Source organism: Neofelis nebulosa, chromosome 4 (assembly GCF_028018385.1).
Source record: "Neofelis nebulosa isolate mNeoNeb1 chromosome 4, mNeoNeb1.pri, whole genome shotgun sequence".
Taxonomy (NCBI): Eukaryota; Metazoa; Chordata; class Mammalia; order Carnivora; family Felidae; genus Neofelis; species Neofelis nebulosa.
Window position 1 is genome coordinate 106679703 of NC_080785.1, and position 22409 is coordinate 106702111.

Sequence of the window (22409 nt, forward strand, 5' to 3'; positions counted from 1 at the left end):
ATTTGTCTGTAGAACAAGTCCAGTTTTAACAAACTTGACCTAATTATTTACCTAAGTTCAGCAAGAACAGTGGTTGATCATATGGATGTCTTAAAGTTTGTTTTGCCGGAATCTTTTATATAGAATTCTCCAGATTGCACTCTTAGTAGATTCTCCAGGCCAGAAGCCAAGCCAAGTACTTCCGTCAGACAGGCCTGCAATTCCTGTGGAATTGGGCAAATTCCTCTCCACGAGGTCCCCAAGATAGCCTGCGTTTCCTGCACCTGCCAGGAAGTGACTTTCTTTGCTCACCTGGTGAGGCTGCTGGGAACTCCTTAAGCAAGGTATCAGGCCCACATTTCCCAGGGGCTTTATGGCTCCGTGTTTCATAAAGTCAACCTTAGCTCCTTAAAGCCGGATGGTCATATCTGAGTCTATGCAGGTCAGTCTCAAATAGGACATTCCAGTCAAAGTCTTGGTAAAATAGCCAGTATTTCCAGTGGCGTCCTGTTACGAGGAAAACAGATTTTTACTGACTTATGCAAACAATTGTAATTGCCGTGAAAGAAAGAACACTCCCTGAGACAGTTTGAATTTTAGAGGGTTTAGGTAGAGAGAAAAGTTAAACCGCTTCAGTTTATGGTCCAATACACCCAAATAACCGTAGTTTCTCTGTAATAAGAGGTTAAAAGCGCAAACGTATGTTCGGTTATCAGAGCTTCAGCAGCTCCATCCCATGTGGAAAAGACCCAGGTGTCCAATGAGTTCAGTCCCATTTATCATGCAAAACCTTAAAGTTTCAGGTTACCAAAGACTCTGAAAGCCATCTTAACAGTTACCCATGAAAACTTTGAGACAGACAAAATTAACCATCACCTTAAGTCATCTTTTTGCTAAGAAATTGCAACAGAGATAACACGAGCTTATTTGACTTTAGTAAACCTGGGTAGAATCGAGGTTTCATATTTAATGCCGATAACTCTAAACACAGGTCTATCTTAATTAAACCGGCAAACTTAAATTAGTTCACACAAATGTGTTTCACCTGTGTCCACTTAAAAGTCAGGCAGGTTTTCCCCAACTGTCAGTTTTTACTGGGACGCCAGTGGGGGAATCTGAAGTGGGTGGTCCAAGAGGGTGCTCTTTGCTCCTTTACCTTGAGGGTGGGAGGAGCCGGCAGTGGCTGAGGCACTGAGGATGGTGCTGGAACCATCCGCACCCCAGGTCGTGCCGGAGCAGGAGCAGGAGGGAAAGGCAGAAGAGGCGAGATGCCACCAAGCAGGTAGAGAAAGAGCGTTCCAGGTTCTTGAACCTTGTCGGCCGGGACAGAGGAGCAGACGCCATGTCCCTCTCACTCTCTTTTCCATCAAGCAGGCAGATGTTTATTCGGCTCCCTGCCTCTCCTCCCGGTCACCAGTTGCTACTGGAATTTTTGGTAGCCCTGTGAGAGCCGGGCTTCAGCCTTGCAGGAGGATTTAAATGCACCATTTAGAAAGCCGTGGCCACCCTCCTCTCCTACCTGCTTCACATCATAGACAGACTGGAGCCTGGGTCAGAACGTCCAGGGGCAGGGACCTGCCCTACATCCGGGTTTTGCGTACTACAGGTTCATGGGCAGGGAATACAGTAGAAGGGAATCAGCAAGAGGAAAAAAGTGTGCGCACATGGCAGAGATTAAGCACTTAAAAAGAAATGCCACCAGGGACGCCTGAGTGGCTCAGTCAGTTAAGCGTCTCGCTCTTTTTTTTTTTTTTAATGTCTGCGTTTTTATTTTTGAGAGAGCATGTGAGCAGGGGAGGGGCACAGAGAGAGGGAGAGAGAGAGAATCCCAAGTAGGCTCCGTGCTGTCAGTGCAGAGCTTGACGTGGGGCTCGAACTCATGACCGTGAGATCATGACCTGAGCTGAAATCAAGAGTGGGACGCTTAACTGACTGAGGCCCCCTGCCAAGAGCCCCAAGACTATTTCTGGAGGAAGCTGGAACAGCAGTTAGGTTAGGGGTGAAGCCCTGGTTCGGTGACTTGGCCTAAGGGGGTCCGTTTGGAACCCTGGCTCTCTTTCTAACATGTGTTCTGTCTGCTCTTGGCATATGGAGGCAGGTGGATGGCGGACACAGGCCTGGCTGGGAGCTGGCAGCTGGGCGGGACTGGGAGTGGGGAACTGACAGCTGGGATCAGGGAGCAGGGAGCTGGGAGCCGGGCAGGGCTGGGAGCAGGGAGCTGGGAGCAGAGAGCTGGGCAGGGCTGGGCACACCCAGAGCCCTCAGGTGGGAGCATGCTGGCTTGTAAATTTGGGGGCATCTTCTTGGTCTTCATGTTTACCCAGCAAATCCCTGCCCAGTCCCATGACTGTGGTTCCTCCCATTTTGTGCCCGTCTCCCTGATTCGGGAGCCCTTGACCTCATCCTCTCTGCCCTGAGCCCTGGAGGAGAGAGGGAGGGCCCTCAGGGTTGGGTCGTGAGCAGGAGCTCTCTGGCCTTGGACTTGCCTGACGTAGCCTGTGTTTACCTGAGACGCTGTGCCAGGTGAGGATGAAAAGGAAGAAACACCGAATACACACAGCCGCCCTCACAGACAGAGCCCACGGGCACAGGACTCCTGACCCACCTGGAGAGCAGGGGGCATTAACCGGTGTGTGAGGTCGGGTCTCTTCATTGAACACTGCAGTCCCCACACCTCGTTTGTTCTTTTCCCCAGAGGTCCGCGCTAATCCTGCGCCTTTTATGAACACCGACGAGTCCAGCCGTCCTCTGGGTGCGCGGACACGGGCGGAAGGAGACCCGGGACTGGAGAAACCACCCTCGCTCGTGTCGCTGGTGTCGTGGGACAAGGTATTGGCGTCTGGGGAGCTCGGGTTTGCTCCCTGAGCAGCACGCGTGTCCGGTGCAGCCCTGGAAAGCCTCCCAGGTGCGGTAGGAGCCGGCCAGATGTGGTTTCAGCCCCATGTGCCACGTCCAGGGAGCGGGGTTCACTTGCAGATCTGGAATCCTGTCATGAGAAGCCGGGATGCGTTCTGGGGACAGAAGTGGGGACAGGCTGCACCCCAGGGGGCTCCCAGGGAGCCGAAACCCTATTTGGGGGCTCCGGGGGAGCTCTTTGAAGGCCTCTACTGGTAAGGCTAGACTACCTGGACATCTGAGCAGGTGCGTCTGTGTCTGGCTATCAGAACGGCCCACAGCAGTCGGGTGGAGAGGACAGGACAGACGGTCTCAGTGGCGTGAGGAGGTGGGGAGTGTCCTAGGAGAAGCTGGGGCGCAGCGAGCAGTGTGGGGTGCGGCGGGCCCCGAGAACGAGGCTACCTGTGCCCGATGCAGTCCGGCTAAGAGTGAGCTCTGACTGCTGCCAGCCCAGAGCTCTGCCTTTGTCCTGATAGGAAGGAGCCCCTTCTGCAGAAGCTCCCAGAACCTCCCCGCCCCTTTGCAGAGATTATCCTGCAGCTGTTTCTGGTACTCCCCATGTGGGTCCCCAGAACTCCTCTTTGGGGTTCCCAGTAACCCCCATGGGGTCCCCAGAACTCCTCTTTGGGGTTCCCAGTAACCCCCATGGGGTCCCCAGTACTTCTCACAGAGGTTCCCCCAGTACTGCCTATCGTGGCCTCTAGTACTTATGTGGGTCCCCAGTACTTCCCATGGGGTTCCCAGTACTCATGTGGGTCCCCAGTACTCCTCACGGGGGTCTCCAGTACTCCCCATGGGAGTCCCAGTACTCCTCACAGGGGTCCCCAGTACTCTGCATGCATGCCCCCACCAGTACTCCTCACTGGATTCCCAGTACTCCCATGCGTGTCCCAGAACTCCTTATGTAGGTCCCCAGTACTCCCTGTGTGGGTCCCAGTACTCCTCATGTGGGTCTCAGTACTCCTCATGGGGGGTCCCCAGTACTTCTCATATGTGTCCCCGGTATTCCCCATGAGGGTTCCCATTACTCCCCATAGGGGTCCCCAGTTCTATTCATGTGGTTCCCCAGTGCTCCTCATGTAGTTTCCAGTACTCCCTTTGGGGGTCCCGAGTACTCTTCATGTGGCTCCCCAGTACTCCCCATGGAAGTCCCAGTACTCCTCATGAGGGTCCCAGTAGTCCTCATGGGGGTCTCCAGTACTCTTTACAGGGCTTCCCAGTACTCCTTATAGAGGTCTGCACGTAGTATTCTCTACGGGGTCCCCAGTACTCCCCACGTGCTCCCTCGTACTTGTCATGGGGTTTCCAGTATTCCCCAGGAGGTCCCCTGTCCTGTACACAGTACCTCTAAGGGCATTTGTATCTGAAAATTAACCTCTGTCAGCCCACTCTGTTCCCATTGGGAGCTCTTTCAGGCTCAGCTGCCACTTTGTGAAAGTTCACAGGGATCATTACAGGTTAATCCGGAAGGATGTCTGCAACGGGGAACTTGTAATGATCTGAGAGCAGGGTTCGGGAGAAGTTCGTTGGGGTGCGTTCCCAGACACAAGTGGACCCTGGTACCGTGGGTTTGTCGTGGACCTGGTGTGGGTGCCCCACCCACACCTGCTCTGGTGACCCACACGCTCAGCCGGCCCTGGGGGGTGTCCCCAAGGCCTTGGACCTCCTGCCCGTTTCCAGGCTCTCCTTGATCTTGAGCCCACCCACCCCTCCTCCCCCCAGCCCCCATGGCCCTGCTCCCTGGATCCCCGGGCAACCCAGCCTCGAGCAATGGCCAAGTGGGGCTGCAGACTGGGGTCCTGGACGGTTTGATGATTAGGCGGTTCTGTGGCGTGGTGTTGTGCGAAGTTGAGACTCTGGACTGAGTTTGTAAAATGTTCTGGTGCAGGGGGAGCCGGGGGAGAACGGATAGGTCTTGCTCACTTCAAGTCATTACAGAGAGTGTTTCCAGTCGGTGGAGCTGGTCACACCACATTAAAAGTTGTGTGCCATACTGTGACTTGTAGGAAATGCACATCTGGGCATCCGGATGACCTGAATAGATCTCTCATGTGTATGTGGTCTTCATCCCCAAACCTCTGGACTTTGTAGTGATAGAGGGCAGGAGAGTGTCTTTTGTTACGTTAATGGAGACTTTAGACCCCTCCCCAGGGCTGGGGGGGGTGGCGGGTTGATTGCTGGGGCAACCAACCCTGTGATTCCAGGGTTGAAACTCCAGTCCCCCCACCCCACCCCCAACCTCTGGCTCCATAAAAACCCAAGGGGACGGGGTCCAGAGAGCTTCCAGGTTGGTGAGCACGTGGAGATGGGGGGCAACGGGCCCTGGGGTGGCGGTCAAGCCCCATGCCCCCTCCTACACCTCACCTCCTGCAGCTTTTCCACTTTTCACCATGTTCTTTACTGGTGAACGGGACTATACAGGTCTCCCTGAGTTCTGTGAGCCACTCTAACCAATTAAAAGAACCAAGAACCGAAGGAGGAGGCCCGTTGGAATCTCCGGGTGATAGCCTGGGGCTGTGGCTGGCACCTGAAGTTGCAGGGGTGGGGGGCCTGGCGGACTGAGCCCATCACCCGTGTGTGGGGTCTGACGCCATCTCTGGTAGAAGGCATCAGAAGAGAGCTGAATTCTTGCTGGTATCTGAGAATTGCTTGGTGTTGGGGGTGACTTTGGAATTGGGTCTGGGACCCGTGAAAGATCATAGTTCATAGGTTAAATGTTACGTGAAACGTTAATAAGCAAATGTAGTATTCCAGAACAAACACAAATGAGTAATACTGTTTCTTACCCCAAGTGAATGTTAAGGTTGTAAAACCCACTGCTGTAGTTCAGATGGCAGATGGGGGGTGATTTCGGTGAATAGATGTTGAGTTGAGAGTGACGAGACAGGACACACTGGGTGGGTGAGCCGGGTCCTTACTGCGACCTGACTCCTGGGAGACCCGGGGGTCTTTACCAAGTGGGGGAAGGCATATTCCCTCCAGCCTTCATGTCTTCAGGACAGAACCCTGAGGGCTGGCTTAGCGCTTTCTGTTTTCAGAGCATCTTGTTGTCTGGAATAAAATGTGGGTACCTCTGATCAGAATTACGTTTTCACTATTGCAGAATAAGACATTCGGGGCCCTTAGTAATGCTTGCGCATGGTTAGTACTGTGTCCCACAGCCGCAGGCCCTGTGACTCAGGTGTGGCTGGGTTCTGGGGGTCACAGCAGGAGCGTGGCCGCCGGCCCTCCCAGTGTGGTGCTGGTAGGTGCTGGTACCGTCCTGCTGGCGAGCCCCACCAGCCTGGTTATCTGCCGTTCCTTGGCTTTCTCGAGTTTGCCGTTAGCACAACTGCTCCAACAGATTCTGCCCGACTGCCCACACTGTATTCCTAGTCAGAAAACTTTCCTGTCCGGGGGAGAGCACAGCCTGTAAGTTACTACTCAGGCCGCACGCTTTGGAGAGAGAAGGTTTCTAGACATTTCAAGCTGTTCAGAGGCAAACAATGTTTAAAGCTGCACTTGCTGAATTATTTTGTGGTCCATGGGCATAATTTGATGGGTGCTGTAAATGTAGAATGCGCACAAATGTAGGTCGAACCTTGTAAATGTTCTTTCACACCTTTGCAGCTACTACGCTCACTTTTCTGAGGCACTCCTTGGGAAGTCTTTCACAGCCTGACACCCTTCCCTGGAGAGGTGCCCTGTGGTGACTTTGCCCCAGAACAAAGTGCTGCATTTTCACCGTAAGCTTCCCCCCCAAATTCCAGCCTTTATCCAGTTACTCATTACATACCTTTAGCAAGTTTGTCTAAGTTTTTGATGAAGTTTCTAGAATACCACTTCCCAGACTTCATTAAATGGAGCTGCATTTTCCTGCGTCCACTCTATTATTCTTTCTGCAGAAGCGTCAGCTGCTTACGGAAGACCCACAGGAAAAGAAAAAGTGGGATTCTCCTGAATTCCGTCTCTGTGGGTGTGCTGGGAAGCTGGCACTCCCCAGGTCAGGAGCTAGGGAGCCCTCGGCACTCGCTTCCCTTATGGCCCTAACACTGCCACCGATGCTTGTGGTGTCTGTGGGGGTTGGCCTTTCCCCACCCGGGCCTGTGGGATGCAGGGTACCCTATGGTCCCACTCATTCTGAGCTCTGTCTCTGTAGCAAACGTGAGCATCCTTACTGTATCCCAGAAGGTAACAAACACAGGTTCTGCCTGGGTACTGACTCGGAAACAGGCACATATCCCACGTCTACTGTGTGCCCATCGGTTCCGAGAATGAAAACAACAGGGCCCTGCCCTCCAGGAACTCCCGCCTAGGAAAGCACAGAGCACGATGTAAATGCTGGGCTGCTGGGCTACGGAAGCCTTGGCTGCATCCCTGGGGCCCAGAGGCCTGGTGGGGAGGGCTGGGCGCCTTCTCAGGGGCTGCGATGCTGAATAGGGTCAGGTCACGGGAGAAGTTGGAAAAGGCTTTATGTGCAGGAAGCAGTGTGATGTTTCAGAGGCCCTGTGGGTAGCTGACCAACGATTGGAGTGTACGTGTGGTGAGCGAGGGGCAGAGGTGGAGGCAGGAAGGGAAACAGGGGAGGAAGTCGTCACAGGCTGAATTTAGGTTATGGTCCAACTTAGATTTAACAGGAACTGTATAATCCCCAGAATGGATCGTGATTTCCACTGTGTTCACGTAAGGCCTAAGCTCTTCCCCCCTTCCCCCCTTATTATTATTATTTTTTTACCATCAACACCATTTTAAGGTGTGCAGTTAAGTGGCACTTAGAACATTCACAAGGTCGTGCACTGTCGCTGCTCTCTCGTTCCGGGACATTTTCATCGTCCCCCAAAGGAAATGCCCCGTGAACATCTCTCCCCAACCCCTCCCCCAGCAACAACTAATCCTCTCTCAGCCTCCATGGACTAGTTTATTCTGGAAATTTTGCATAAATAGGGAAAGTTGGAAAAGAAACCCTTGGCAGTAAGCTTGTGTTGTTACAAACTAGCTCAGCTGAAGGCAGAATTTGTGGGACCTGCAGGCAGGAGGCTAATGGAGGCCCAGGAGCTGGTGGCTGTCCCTGCCCCTGTCCTGTTCCCTCTGGCTGCTCCCAGCTCATGGCACCTCCCAGACTCAGGGAGGGGGCTGCCTTAGCCTGAGGGGTCGCATCCCCAGGAAAGGGCAGGGCCCGCCCCCGGTCAGCAGGACTGGCAGGTGTCAGTGGGGGTGCAGAGAGGCCGGGTGCTGGGCGTCTGTCAGCCTTGGCCTTGGCCCTCGACACCTTGCTGTGATTTCCTCTGGGGAGCTGAGGTCTAGTACTCAGAGCAGGTGGAGAGTGTGCGTGGATGGTTCGGTGAGGGCCTCCCGAGAGGGGAGGAGCTGGGTTATTAATTGGCTGAAAGCACTTGTGCTAAACGTGATGTCAAGAATAACTGAAGCTTGGGCACTCAGTGTGAGGATGGTGGCTGCCTTTCATACGTACGCCGAGTGGCGCACTGTCAGGGCCGGGGCTCTGAGTGTGGGCCGGTGAGGTGGCAAGCCCTGGAAAGGTCTGAAGGCCATCCCCCCGTCCGGCTCCTCCCTGACGTTTGGCGCAGGAATCGTGGGTTTTGTCACAGGAGGCCGCGGCCCCGGCAGAGCAGAGGCCAGCGACGCATCTTGGCACAGTTGGCCCCAGGTGCCCGGTCGTGCCCACCTGGGCCCCGAGTTTGCCAAGCCCTTGGCCTTGCCTTTCCTTCTTTCTCCTGCTTGGTCCTGCTTTGGCTCCCATAGCCCCTCCTGCCCCATCCTAGCTCCTGGCTCCTACCGGTGTACCTAACCGAGCCCCCCTCCCCGCCTCCCTGACCACCACCCTAGCAAGGCCGCCACGTCGGAGCCAAGCTCCTGCATGGGCTTCCCGGGGCCACTGACACAAATCACAAACCTGGTGGCCTAATGCAACAGAAGCTTGTTCTGTCTAATCGGTTTTCCAGGGCCGAAATCCACCTGCTGGCAGGGCCACACCCCCGGGGGCTGGGGGCAGGGCTGTGCCTTTTCCTGGTGCTGGCCAGCATTCTCGCTGGTGTGGCCGCACACCCCAGGGAGGAGCCTCTGGCTTGATTTTCGGCAGTCTCAGTCCTGTGGCTGCAGGAGGGTCGGGATTCCTTCCAGGCGACAAAGATCTGTAAGCAGCTCCAGCTGGGAGTTCGAATCTCTGAGCCTCTCCTTTCCTCCCCATCGCATCATCCAGCGCAGTTAGAAGCTGTCAGCCAGTCTCATTATAGACGGTCTGCGACTTACGATGGCTCATCTTGGGATTTTCCACTTTACCGTGGTATAGAAACAATACATGTTCCATAGAAACTGTACTTGGAATTTTCCCACGCTGGTGACACTCTCTAGGACCTGAGCGTCTCCCAGGCAGCCACGTGGTCACAAGGGTCAGCAACCGAGGCCCTGACCACCCTTCTGCTCCCACACAGCCGCTCGGCTTCTCACCTTCAGGTCCGCATTCAACCAGTTACATGAGACATTCCACAGCTTATTATAAAATAGGCTTTGTGAGAAGAGCGTTTTACCTGCCTGTAGGCTCGTGTAGGTGTTCCGAGCACGTTTAAGGCAGGCCAGTCTCAGCCGTCATGTCGGGGACGGTGGGTGTGTTGAATGCATTTTCCACTTAATGGTCTTTTTAACTTACGATGGCTTCATCTGGATGCAACCCCCTCGTACGTCAAGGGAGATCTGTGCTGGTCAATTTGACAAAAATGTCCTATGGTGCCCACCTCTTGTAGGGATTCCACAGGGGCAGACAGTGGCAACACCCTACCCACTCGTGTCTCTAGAGTCCATCCAATGTCTGGATCTAGAGTCAAGTCAGAAGATGTCCCTTGGGATTCTTGCCTCCCATGGCCTTTTTCAATATGGTAGCCGGGCTAACACTTCCACACCATTGGTCAGATTGTGCTACACTGGTGCCCAAACCTGCATCTCATTCAGAATGACATGCAAATTCCCATCCAACCTCCCTGCCTCCCACGTCACCCCCTGCTCTCCTGGCATCCGCCACACAGCCGTGGCCAGCTGGCCCCCCAGGTCCCCAGGAACGTGGGCTCCGCAGGAACAGGGGACTAGCCTGCTTTGTTCTCCGCCGGTTCTCTACAGCCCAGCATGGCAGGGGCCAACCGCTAGTCTGTGAATGGAATAGTGTTACTTTCCCTAATTTACCGAGTTTTTGTAAGCAGCTCTCAAATAATTGTTATCTTCCCCCTCGCAGAACATTCTGGAAACAACTGGTGAAGTGCCATTAAGTGTGTTCAGTGGGAGAACAGGGGCTGCTTCGGATCCAGGCGACAGTGCCAACAGGTATGTCAGGGAGCCCCGGCTAAGCTCTGTTCTTCTGTACACGCACGGGGCCTTCTGAGAACCCGCCCGGGCCGGGGTGACATAGGGGGTGCCGCCCGGGGTGCGGGAGACCGCGGACAGCATGCAGAACACCAACCATGATGGAGGAAAGAGGGTCTCTTGTTGCCGGTTGAGAGAAATATGATCAACCTTCCCCAGCACGTTGGGAGCCATCCACGGGGGCACCATGAAGACTGGGAACACCTTGGGCCTTGCCAGGGTCAAGGGCACTAGACCCTGTAGTGGGTGCAAAACACACACACTTTAAAGCAGTAGCATTAGATGGGCCTTGAGCACGTGATGCGAAGTGGAATGAGCCAGTAACAGAGGGACAGATGTCGTGGGCGTCCACTTGCACGAGGTCCCTAGGGCAGTCAGGTTCATAGAGAAGGAATATAGGGGAGGTGGGGGAGACCCAGGCCAGGGTTGGACCCGGCAGCCGTCAGGGTGGCAGTGAGGCCCACAGGACCTGAAACTCCCTGGGCATTCCCGCAATGAGTATTTCTCCCTTCCCATGAGGGCACGGGTGCGGTCCTTAGAGGTTTCACACACGGACAGTAAACGTGGGTTACGTGGGTTGGGCTGAAGTCCAGACAGGAGGCAGTGGAATATCACGTGGGCCAGGACCTTGGCTGGAAGGCCAGGTGAGCCGGGAGCCGCTGTTTCCTGCCCAGGGTTGAGAGCACAAGAGCCAGAAGCAACCTTCCCCTGCCTGAAGAGAAGGTGCCCAGCCCTGTACCTGATGGGGGATGGCTCTGAGTGCCCTGGGCCTGAGCAGGGAATGGCGTCTGAATTCCCTGTACCTGAGGGGGGAATAGCATCTCCGTTCCCTATACTTGAGGGGAGGTGGCTCTGAGTGCCCTGTGCCTTTGGGGGGAATGGCATCTGTGTCCTCTGTACCTGAGGGGGGCACAGTTCTGAGTGCCCTGTACCTGAGGGAGGACAGAGTCTGAGTTCTTTGTACCTGAGTGGGGGATGGCGTCTGTGTTCCCTGTACCTGAGGGGGGATCGCATCTGAATGCCCTGGGCTTGAAGGGGGGTAGAGTGCTGAGTGCCCTGGGCCTGAGGCAGGGTCAGCTCTGGGTGTCCTGTACCTGAGGTGAGGCAGCTCTGAGTGCCCTGGGCCTGAGGGAAGACAGCCCTGAGTGCCCTGTACCTGAGAGGCCTGGGCACAGTTCCCCTGTGCGGCTCACCGGGCCAGGTATATGGGGTTGTGACAGGGAACGTGATGGGGTCCCTCTAAGAGGGCCTCATCCTTGCTGGCTGTGGGTCACGGCCCTCACATCCCTTTCCCGGAACCTGTGAATGGGCCAAACGCAGTGGGCAGTCCTACACGGGAGTAGCCACTGTGACCTCACAGTGAATGCCGCGGAGGCCTTGTTCTGCCTCAAGGCAGCCCACTTCCCCTGGACGGCAGAGCACCTGTAGACAGTGACCTGCCTTCCGGGTGAGCCATCTGAAGCGGGGTCCCATCTGGGGACAGATTTTAGTCCGTGGCCTTAAATATGCTCCTCGTCAGCGAAACTCATCCCCGGAACACTGGTTGAGCCTCTACCTGCAGGGCACCCTGGTGTCACCCGGACCACCAAGCAGCAGGTGCAGGTGACAGAGGGGCCCCCCAGGAGAGCCGGGGAGAAAGTCGTGTTCAGATGGGCCCCATGAGCGAGGAAGCGTGGCCGTCCTCACTGTCCCTTTTCCCTTTGTGTCCAGAAACAACCGGGAACCTTCCGTTACAATCTCCAGCTCCTGGAGCAGCTGTGGCCCGCGCCCCTGTCGCCGACGGATGTGTGTGGTTGGGAAAGTGAGCAGTGCCTTCTGTGGTCTTCCCCAGGTGGGTGTGTGCCCGACACGGCCGACTGTCTCCAGAAACCTGTTGGTGGGGTCAGGCGGCCCTGGGGCCTGTGGGCGAGCCATGTGTCCAACTTCTGGGCCTTCAGACCCCGCTCAGGCAGTTGGAAAGCACAACCCGACTGGATCCTCAATAAGGAAAATGTACAGTGCGTTTTTGCTGTCGGCCAGAGCACCATCGCTCAGCTGTCCGCTTTGATCATCTCTGACCCCGCAAATTGGTAGTAGCTCAGCCGGGGAGCAGCGTGGACTCGGGGTGATACGGGTTCCCCAAGCTCCTGGTGGAACGTGCTGGAGGGTGTCCCGGGCGCTCTCTTGGCCGGGGTGCTGGCAAGCGTGAATCCTATCCCCCTCCACGTGTGCGGCGCACGGGGCCGGCCTGCGCCAGCCCAGCCGAGTCAGGGAGCCCTCGGCCTCACCGGGGTGCTCTATTCGCCGGCTTTCTGACACAGCGGAAACCTGGAAACCGGTCCTGACTCCAGACTAGGCCACGTCATCACCCCTCACTCCTTAACCTCTTAAATCCCAGTGCACCCGCCCCGTGGTGGGCTCCTGCAGCGTGACGGTGGGGATCCCCTCCTGCACCACGGGACGGCAGCGCTCTGCAGAGGACGTGGCCCCGGACCTGCTTCCAGGGACTGACGTCACGTCGGCCGCTGTCACTATGGGGGCCCTGGTTGGGGCGCGTGCATCCGCTCAAACCAGCGCCCCGATTTCACATTCTCCCACCTTGCCCAGAAGGTAGGGGAAGGGTGGCGCAGAGGCCACCAATTCGGGAGCCACACCCAGCGAGCCGGCGACTCACTGTCTTCCTGTCCACCTAGTGGTGATTGTAGTTGCGGCCAGCGCCTTGAGCCTCAGCGCCCTGGACCACGCAGGTGGCCACCGTTGTTCCCACCGCCCCGGCCCGCCCCCCCCCCCCCCGCCAGCACTTCTCACCAGGTCGGTGATGCGGGGTGCTGCTGGCCCTGGGACCCCACTTTAGGAACCAGTGAAAGTCAGCCCTGCCCTCAGGTCCCGTAGCGCTTGCTTCTGGGCAGGCTGCTCCCCTCCTGTCTCCGTCCCTCCCGGTCGACCATCATGTTCTCTGAAGCCATCCTTCCTGTCCCCCCACAGCTCCCTCGGCCACGATGGCTCGGTGTCCTGGCCTCGTCACAAGCAGCTCTGTCCCCTCGCTCAGTGTCTCCCTGGGGCCATCTCCGTGCAAGGTCCTGCCGACGCAGTCGATCCCACCGTTCGTTGCTTCCCAGAAGCTGACACTCAGGCCCCTCCGAGTCTGGGGTTCTGGGTCCAGGTGGCTTCTGATGCGAGTCTGTGTCTGCTCCTGGATTTCGGGGACGGCTGTGGGGTTCAAGTGAGGATCCGCGACGTGTCCGAGGGAACGGCAGTCACCGCCTTCCACCAGTTTGGGAAAGGTGGGTGGTCCGGCGTCCGTTTATTTATTTATTTATTTATTTTTTTAATTTTTTTATTTTATTTTTGGGACAGAGAGAGACAGAGCATGAACGGGGGAGGGGCAGAGAGAGAGGGAGACACAGAATCGGAAACAGGCTCCAGGCTCCGAGCCATCAGCCCAGAGCCTGACGCGGGGCTCGAACTCACAGACCGCGAGATCGTGACCTGGCTGAAGTCGGACGCTTAACCGACTGCGCCACCCAGGCGCCCCCCGGCGTCCGTTTAGAGCACGAGCAGTGGGTTCAGACTCCATGACACCCCACGGGTAGCCCCGGCCACACTGGGCCAGAGGAGACCCCGCTCCTCCTGGGGCTCCCGCACCCTCCGTGTCCTGGTAACACAGGCTCGGGGGCTGCACCGAGCCCGCCCCCGAGCACTTTCCCTCGCTGCGTCCTGCCGGCCCCGCTGCTACCCTTCCCCACGTAGGGGAGGCAGGATAGGGGTCTGTCCTGCTCGCACACCTGGGGAGCCACGTGACTCTCCCCAGGGAAAGCTCTGAGCCACCGTGTGAACTGACACTGTCCTTCAGGTGGGTGCACACACGCATGATGCTGCACGCTTCATCGTTTGTACTAAAGTGTCAAACACCTTGCATGTAGGCAAAGTGACAAAAACCTCTTTCTCCGGACACCGTGGTGCTGGGACCGTGCTGCCCAGAAAAGGACAGAGTCCCCAGCGCCGGTGTGGGGGGCAGGGTGGGTGGGAATTCTGACCTTTTCCCGCTCGCCAGCAGTGTGCAGCTTCCTGGTTTCTGTTTATCTTTTAAAATTATCTTTTGAACTTGGGACATCCTCATAGTTCAAGCCCCCACCTTACAGAGGCATGTGTGGTGATGGGTGTCCCCCCTCAGGGACCCCTGCTCTCTATCCCTTAGGCCCCTGGTACCCATACATGACCTTCTCTCCTCCTGAACACAGGTGAGCGCGGCACTCGGAGCCCTGCTCCCCGCTGGCACACACACCCGGCCACGTCTTGGAGCTCCTGCCGCATCCCCACAGGACGGGCTTCCCTGCCCTGCCACGTGCAGGGTGCACATTAATGTGCCCGAGTCTATTTAACCATGCTTTTTATCCGTACACATCGAGAGTTCTTCTAATCTTTCAGTATCACAGACAACACCGCGGTGACTAATCACATGTGTGTGCCATTTTGCCACTTCAAAGAAAAGAGGAATTATTGCCTCAAATGCTAAGTGCGTTTGTAATTTTTTTTTTTTTTTACTTATTTTTTGAGAGAGAGTAAGCAGGGGGAGGGGCAGAGAGAGGGGGAACAGAGGATCCAAAGCAGGCTGAGCTGACAGGCTGAGAGCAGCGAGCGCGATGTGAGGCTCGAACTCACCAACGGTGAGACCGTGACCTGAGCCAGAGTCAGATGCTCAACTGACTGAGCCGCCCAGGCGCCCCGGGTGCGTCTGTAACTTGACGGTTGCTACTAAACTGCTCGCAACAAGGGTTGGCTGGTTTCTAGTCCCCAGAGCAGCTCTCACTAGTTATTAGGTCCGACCGTGAGAAAGGGCCAGCGTCTGCCGTATTGTACCCGGAATAGCACTTTTGTGGCTCAGCTCCCTGTGGTGTTCGTATGAGCACTTTCAGTAATTCCGAAGATTAGCCCTTTGTAGGTGATATAAGCTGCAATAGTTCTTTTTCTCAGTGTGTCGTTTGTGTTCAGGCTTTGCTTAGCGTTGTTTTTGCTTTTCATGCAGAAATTTTAATTTCTATCAAGTATACTCTATGTTTTCTTTTATGGTCTCTGAGTTTTAGCTCATAGAGAGGACACCCATCAGGTGTTATCTTCAGGTTGGTTGTCGTCGGGTGTGGAGAAGTTGCTGGTATTCGCTATTAACGTTGCACCGTTCTGTCGCTCTGAGTGGCCACAAATCCTTAACCGTGAAGCGTATTCTTCAGTGTTTGTCAGTCACGTAAACATTATTTACAAGTAGTGATATGCCAACCCCGTACCCCCGGCCTGACACCTGTCCTTCCCTGTCCTACTTAATCACCTTGGCTGGGACTTCCTGAACAGGGGGCCTGAAGGGAGAGGATGGCGGCATCTTTGTCGCGAGATGCTTTTAGTGTCGTTTGTTAAACTGGGTGCCAGACTTGGGACCGATGTAACTTATCAAATGTTAAGGAAATTTTCATCTTTGCTCTTTTATCAAGGACTTTAAAATTTTTTTAATTTCAAATTCCAGCGAGGAGTTGAATACCCGTGTTATGTTAGTTTCAGGTGTACAATATAGTGATTCAGCACATCTATGCATCGCCCAAGTGCCCTCCTTCATCCCCAAAACCTGTTTCCCCCGCCCTCCTCCCTTCTGGTGACCATCAGTGTGTTCTCTGTGGTTAAGAGTCTGTTTCTTGATTTGCCTCTCTCTTTTTTCCTTTGTTCATTCGTTTTGTTTCCTGAATTCTACATATAAGTGAAACCATATTTGTCTTTCTCTGACTGGCTTACTTGGCTTAGCATAATACTGTCTAGTTCCAGCCACATCATTGCAAATGGCAAGATTTCATTTTGTTTTATGGCTGAATAATATCTCATTGTATATATGTACCACATCTGTTCATTCACCTGCCGATGGACGCTTGGGCTGTTTCTGTAGTTTGGCTGTTGTGAAAATGCTTCAGTAAACATAGGAGTGTGTGTATCCCTTTGGATTAGTATTCTTGTATTCTTTGGGTAAACACCTAGTAGTGCAAATCCTCCATCATAGTGTAGTTCTATTTATAATTTTTTGAGGAAGCTCCATACCATTTTCCACAGTGGCTGCACCAGTTTGCGTTCCCACCAACAGTGGAAGAGGGTTCCTATCAAGGACTTTTTTTTAATGTCAAGAGCCATGGGGCACCTGGCTGGCTCATTTGGTGGAGGATGTGACTCTTGATCATGGGGTCGTGAGTTCAAGCCTCATTTTGGGCTTAGAGCCTACTAAAAAAAAATGAAATAAAATCAAGAGTCATCCAACTTGTGAAACCCTTTTCAATATCTGTGGAGCTGATCTTATGATTTCTTTCCTGCCTCTTTAGAGCTGTAAATATTAACCAACATCTTTCTATTTCTTATTTTTTTTAACGTTTATTTATTTTTGACAGAAAGAGAGAGACAGAGCATGAGCAGGGGAGGGGCAGAGAGAGAGAGAGAGAGGGAGACACAGAACCTGAAGCAGGTTCGTGGCTCTGAGCTGTCAGCACAGAGCCTGACACACAAGCTGTGAGATCATGACCTGAGCCGAAGTCGGACGCTCAACCGACTGGGCCCCCCAGGCGCCGCTAACCAGCATCTTAATACTGAATCGCCCTGGAATTCCTAGGAGGGAAAACCCACTGGATTTGGGGGTACTGTTCTTCATGCTGCTGAATTCAGTTTCCCAACATTTTAGTTATGTTTCTTCCTCTGGTAATGACATGGGACGCGTCTGTAGTCACTAAGTTTTGTGTGGTTGTTTTGAATTTGGGGTATCGATGTTGTGTGGAGGTTTTCTTTATTTTGTTGGTCTTGAAATGGTTTAAATAGCTTTGGAAATCATTATTCTGTTTTGGAGAATTTGCTAATAACTCTCTGAGACTGATACATACACACGCATATCGATGTTAATTGCCTCCATTTCTTCTATGCCACCTTCTTCTATTTTATCTGTGGGAATTCATCTGTTGAGATGTTTCCTTCTTCTTCTATTTTTTTTTTTTAAATTTTTTTTTTCAACGTTTTTTATTTATTTTTTGGGACAGAGAGAGACAGAGCATGAACAGGGGAGGGGCAGAGAGAGAGGGAGACACAGAATCAGAAACAGGCTCCAGGCTCCGAGCCATCAGCCCAGAGCCTGACGCGGGGCTCGAACTCACGGACCGCGAGATCGTGACCTGGCTGAAGTCGGACGCTTAACCGACTGCGCCACCCAGGCGCCCCTTCTTCTATTTTTTTTAAATTTTATTTTTACGGGGGCACCTGGGTGGCTCAGTCAGTTGAGCGTCCGACTTCAGCTCAGGTCATGATCTCACAGTCCGTGGGTTCAAGCCCCGTGTCGGGCCCTGTGCTGACAGCTCAGAGCCTGGAGCCTGTTTCGGATTCTGTGTCTCCTTCTCTCTCTGCCCCTCCTCCACTTGCGCTCTGCCTCACTCTGTCTTTCAAAAATAAATAAATGTAAAATAAAAAAAATTTTTTTTAATTTAAATTTATTTTTACGTTATCTCTACACCCAACATGGTGACCAGACTCATGATCCTGCGATCAAGGGTCGCATGCTCCACTGACTGAGACAAGTAGGTGCACCCCCCGATCCCCCACAACCTTTCATTTTTTTTTTTTTAAGATTTTATTTTTGGGCTCCTGGGTGGCTCAGTCAGTTGAGCATCCAACTCTTGATTTCAGCTCAGGTTATGATCTCACCATTCAAGGGATCCAGCCCCATGTTGGGCTCTGCGCTGACAGCATGGAGCCTGCTTGGGACTCTCTCTCTGTCTCTCGGTCTCTGCCCCTCCCTCCCCCTCAGGATAAATAAATCAACCTAAAAAAAATAAATGAAAGAGTTTATTTTTACTGTTGAAGTTTTCTATTTCTGTTGCAGTTAGTTTTTTTTAAGTTACATTTTCTTGGGAAAGCATCCACTGAACCCCGGTTGTCGCGTGTATTTGCACGAAGTGAGCCAAGCAGGCGGTAACGGCTCCTTACGTTTCATCAGTGTTCATGGGTGTCTCCTTCTGCCGCGTCTTGTTTCTGGGTTATGCTTTCTCCTCGTCCTTGACTGGGTCAGGCACAGTTTCATTGGTTTATTTAAAGGCCCAGTCTTTGAATTTCATTAATTACATTCCTCCCCTAAGTTTATTAATTTCTGCTTTTTTTTAATAAATTTTTTTTATTATTTAATTTTGAAAAAGAGAGCACAGGTTGGGGAGGGACAGAGAGAGAGAGTGGGACAGAGGATCTGAAGCAGGCTCTGTGCTGACAGCAGGGAGCCCAAAGTGGGGCTCGAACCCACAAATGGGAAGATCATGATCTGATTTGAAGTCGGACGCTCTGCTGACTGAGTCACGCAAGTGCCCCCGGAAAGATTAAACAAATACATATTTATTTATTTAGAGAGACAGTGGGAGTGGGGGAGGGGCAGAGAGAGAGAGAGAGGGAGAATCCCAAGCAGGCTCCGAGCCGTCAGCACAGAGCCCTATGCGGGGCTCGAACTCATGAACGGTGAGATCATGACCTGAGCTGACAGCAAGAGTCGGATACTCAACTGACCGAGCCACCCAGGGGCTCCCCGTCTTAACTTTTGTAGAGTGTTTTATGTGCTCAGTGGTCTCCCGCCTGCCAGCCAGCTCAGCGCCACCCCCCGCCCACTTCATTAGAGGGCAGTCATGTGCTGCGTGTGCTTGTCTGTGCTTGTGATATTCACAACCACTGTATTGTTTTGCCTAGCGGTGGGGTGACCAGGGTCTGTCTCCATCCTTGTGAATGTGTACCACAGCAGAACTCCCGGGGCCCAGGGCAAAATGCAAATACAGAGCCCTTTGTTAATGAAAATTATTAAGACTTTCACCACAGCGGAGCACTAAAACCCACGCAGGGCCCTGTGGAGTGTCCCATGCCCACGACGTGGCCCGCCTGCATGATGTCCCGTGCCCACGACGTGGCCCTCCTGAAAAAGAAAGTCGCCTCTGCTGTGTCGGTTCCCAGTGTCATCACCGTCACTGCCCTTCCAGGCAGGTTTGATGTTGCACATATTTTTAATGGTTCATTTAGTGGTCATTCTTCCTCCTTTTTCCAGAAGGAGTCTATACGCTCAAGGCAGTTATTCACAGTGAGTTCCGTGGAACTGAAAAGGAGCTCGGCCCCTATTATGTGGACATCGGCCCTGCGACCGTGTCTGTGTCCATGAACTCCAGCAGCATCCACAAGGACGGGCTTCTTGTCCTCACGGACTCCCTCACGGATCAGAAAGGTAAGAGCTGCACGCGGGGTCTGAACCTCCCGCCCTCCACTCTGGACGCGGCGAGCCTCTGTGCTGGCGTTGTACGGTGCAGGGCATAGCCATTCCCATCCAGACACGCGCTCCTGCCTCACCGCGCCTCGCTCAGCAAGCACTGATTGCACAGTACTGTGCTCTGAGGGGCGCGTCCAGAGTCCTTGTCTCGGGATTCACAGTCTAGTAAATGCATGGAGGTCTGCGTCTGAAAAACAGGAGCCAGGACACGGAGCTGCGTCCCCAAGGGCACGGCCAGGGGAGGTTTCGGGAGGGATCGTGTGCACCTGCAGGGTAAGCAGTCCACGATGGGCCTTGAGGAGTGGGTCTGCCGCGAGGTAATGGGTGCGGGGAGAGCATTTGGGGCTGACAGCGTGGCAGTGAGTCCGCGCACAGAGAGGAGGCATACGGGTGCTGCAGATGGCTGAATGCTCACAGGGTGCCATGCGCTCTCCTCCTGCTTTGCTCACATCGGGCCCACGGCCGCCGGCGGGGGCTCCCTTGGCGCTCAGTGTTGTAAGGGACCTGGCTTGGAGGCCGGTGGAATGGGAGTGGAGGATCCCAGCCAAATATCAGCAACACGTGGGAAGAAAAGTCGTGGGCGAGTGTGGGCACCTGTCAGAGATACTCAGCCTCAGGGGATGGAATTATGGGTTATGTTTCCCGGAAGCAGGGAAAAGGAGAGGCCAGCGAGGACGTGTCCGGATGATACTCATGGGGTCTTACACACCGACCGCACACTCTCTATACACTTAGCCCTGTGAGTGCCTCTCTGTCCAGGATGTCACAAAACACAGGGAGGAGGGATTTTAGTCTGTGCCCTTGGGGTCTGCACTGGGAGTTGGGATCGGGAGACCCGGCACAGATGGACCACCCAAGTAGTCTCGTGCGGATTCGTATGTCGTGGTTCCTCTTCCCGGCTGGTGACTGTGTCCTGGTCAGAACTGAGTTGTAGGTGTGGTCAGTGAGATGCTGTCACTCTTAGACATGAGATATTTATTTTTCAGAAATTCTAAAATACTGGGGCACCTGGGTGGCTCAGTCAGTTGAATGTCCGACTTCGGCTCAGGTCATGACCTCACGGTTCACGAGTTTGAGCCCCGTGTTGGGCTCGCTGCTGTCCTTGCAGAGCCTGGAGCCCGTTTCAGATTCTGTGTCTCCTCTCTCTCTGCCCCCACCCTGCTCACGCTCTGCCTCTCAAAAATAAATAAATGTTAAAAAAATATTCTAGAGCATTGATGAAGAACAAAATACCCACTGCACGTTACCGTTGTTATAAAAGAGGATTTTGTCTCCATGAAGAAAAGAGCTGCACAGAACACCAGTCCCTGAGAACAAAGACCCGTCTCCTCTCCTCCTGTCCCAGCAGACCAGTGTGCCCAGACGTGACGGTCCTGCTCTGGACCCTGACACCATGTGCGGTGCCTGCCCTCCCGGTACACACACACACACGTGCGTGTGCACGTATCATGTGTGTGCAGCCCTTTGCATTGTGTGTCCGAGGGGTTAAAAGCTTGCCCCCACCTGAGCCTGTTAGGAGCCCTTGTGAAGTAAGACACTCCTTGGTGCGCACCAGGGAGGCCCTTTAAAGACGAGGCCATCCAGCAAAGGAATTAACAGTTACTGCCACGCCAGGCAGTTCCTGGGGGAGAAGAGAAAACATAGGATTCCCACGAAAAACATTCTGTGACAGGGTTCACGTTCCGCAGGCTTGTCTGATTCCAAACCTTGGGCTTCAGAATTTTGCAATCCACTGGGATTCAGAGAGAGAGAGTAAAAAATGGAAACTGGGGACCATCTGTTGCTTGAGACAGAGGAGTGGATTTTTAAGATCGTCGCCACGTTTTCTGTTTTGTGTTTTCCCGCGTAGGCACTGTCGTCACACATCGTTTTCCAACTGGGTCCTCGTGGAACGTGTCCTTCACTTCTCGGACACCAGCGGGCGGCGGCCAGGTGTGGAAACCCGTGACTGTTCAGTTCCAGATGCAGCGTATGTTCCCTTTCTGATTCTAGACTTGTCAGAGTCAGTCTGGATCACCGAGGGCCCCAGGCAATGCCAGTTTCCACGATTAGCTCTGCTGAGATTTTCTTTTGCCCTTGAACTAGCTCTGTGTTTCCTTGTAGTTTGTTGTAGGGCTTTCTAGAAACCACCTACCTCAAGGCTTCAGCCTGAAGGTACAGGGTGGGTTATGGTGCAGAATCCTCTGGGAGCCCCTGACCCTGTACCAGACGCTTTCCAGGAGATTTCACAGGGAATCGGCCCCGTCACTTTAGGACTTTGCTGGCCTTTGCCCTGGGGCCGCCTGTGTGTCAGCGGGCTCAGGATCCTGCCTTCCTGCCTGATCGTGTGGGAGGTGAGGAGGCTGGGGTCCCTGGATGGCCCGAAGCATCTGTACCTCCCTCACGTACACAGCCGTCTCTGTCTACACTAATGGAACCGTGTTTCCCACTGACACCGACATCACCTTTCTGGCTGTGACCAAGGAGACGGTCCCCCTGGAGTTCCTGTGGTATTTCGGAGAAGGCCGACCCATGAGGACAACTTCCAGGAGCGTTAGGAAAAGACTCCGCATCCCCCAGTGGTCAGTAAATGGGCATCATGAGGGGTGGCTGCTGGCAGTGTGGCTGTAGCTCAGTGTACAGATCTCCCCGCCACGACCTCGAGCTACATTCACACTTAGTGCCGCTGGTGCGTCCGCGAATGGGACTTCAAATGTACATTTGTTTATTTTTTCATTTTTAAACTTTGATTTCTTTAATTGTATTTATTTTGGGAGAGAGTGTGAGCGGGAGAGGGGCAGAGACTGAGAGAGAGAGAGAGAGAGAGAGAGAGAGAGAATTCTAAGCAGGCTCTGAGCTGTCAGCACAGAGCCCGATTCAGGGCTCAATCCCATGAGCTGTGAGATCATGACCTGAGCTGAAGTCAGAGGCT

General features: G+C 54.0%; 1 protein-coding gene across 11 annotated transcripts in view; it reads left to right on the forward strand.

Annotated features, from left to right (window-relative positions):
• PKD1L1 (polycystin 1 like 1, transient receptor potential channel interacting) overlaps positions 1-22409 on the forward strand; it is a 125891-nt gene that overhangs the window by 16181 nt on the left and 87301 nt on the right. For 8 of the 11 annotated variants that reach the window (XM_058725593.1, XM_058725586.1, XM_058725590.1 and 5 more), the window contains 8 exons: positions 2675-2808; positions 10094-10182; positions 11932-12052; positions 12599-12810; positions 13186-13484; positions 19283-19456; positions 21348-21467; positions 21891-22059. In XM_058725593.1, the coding sequence (XP_058581576.1) occupies positions 2701-2808; positions 10094-10182; positions 11932-12052; positions 12599-12810; positions 13186-13484; positions 19283-19456; positions 21348-21467; positions 21891-22059 (1292 nt within the window). In that variant the 5' untranslated portion in view covers positions 2675-2700. Of the gene's footprint in view, positions 1-2674; positions 2809-10093; positions 10183-11609; positions 11818-11931; positions 12053-12598; positions 12811-13185; positions 13485-19282; positions 19457-21347; positions 21468-21890; positions 22060-22409 lie in introns of those variants that run through there. The other 3 variants (XM_058725596.1, XM_058725592.1, XM_058725595.1) reach the window with 2 other exon arrangements.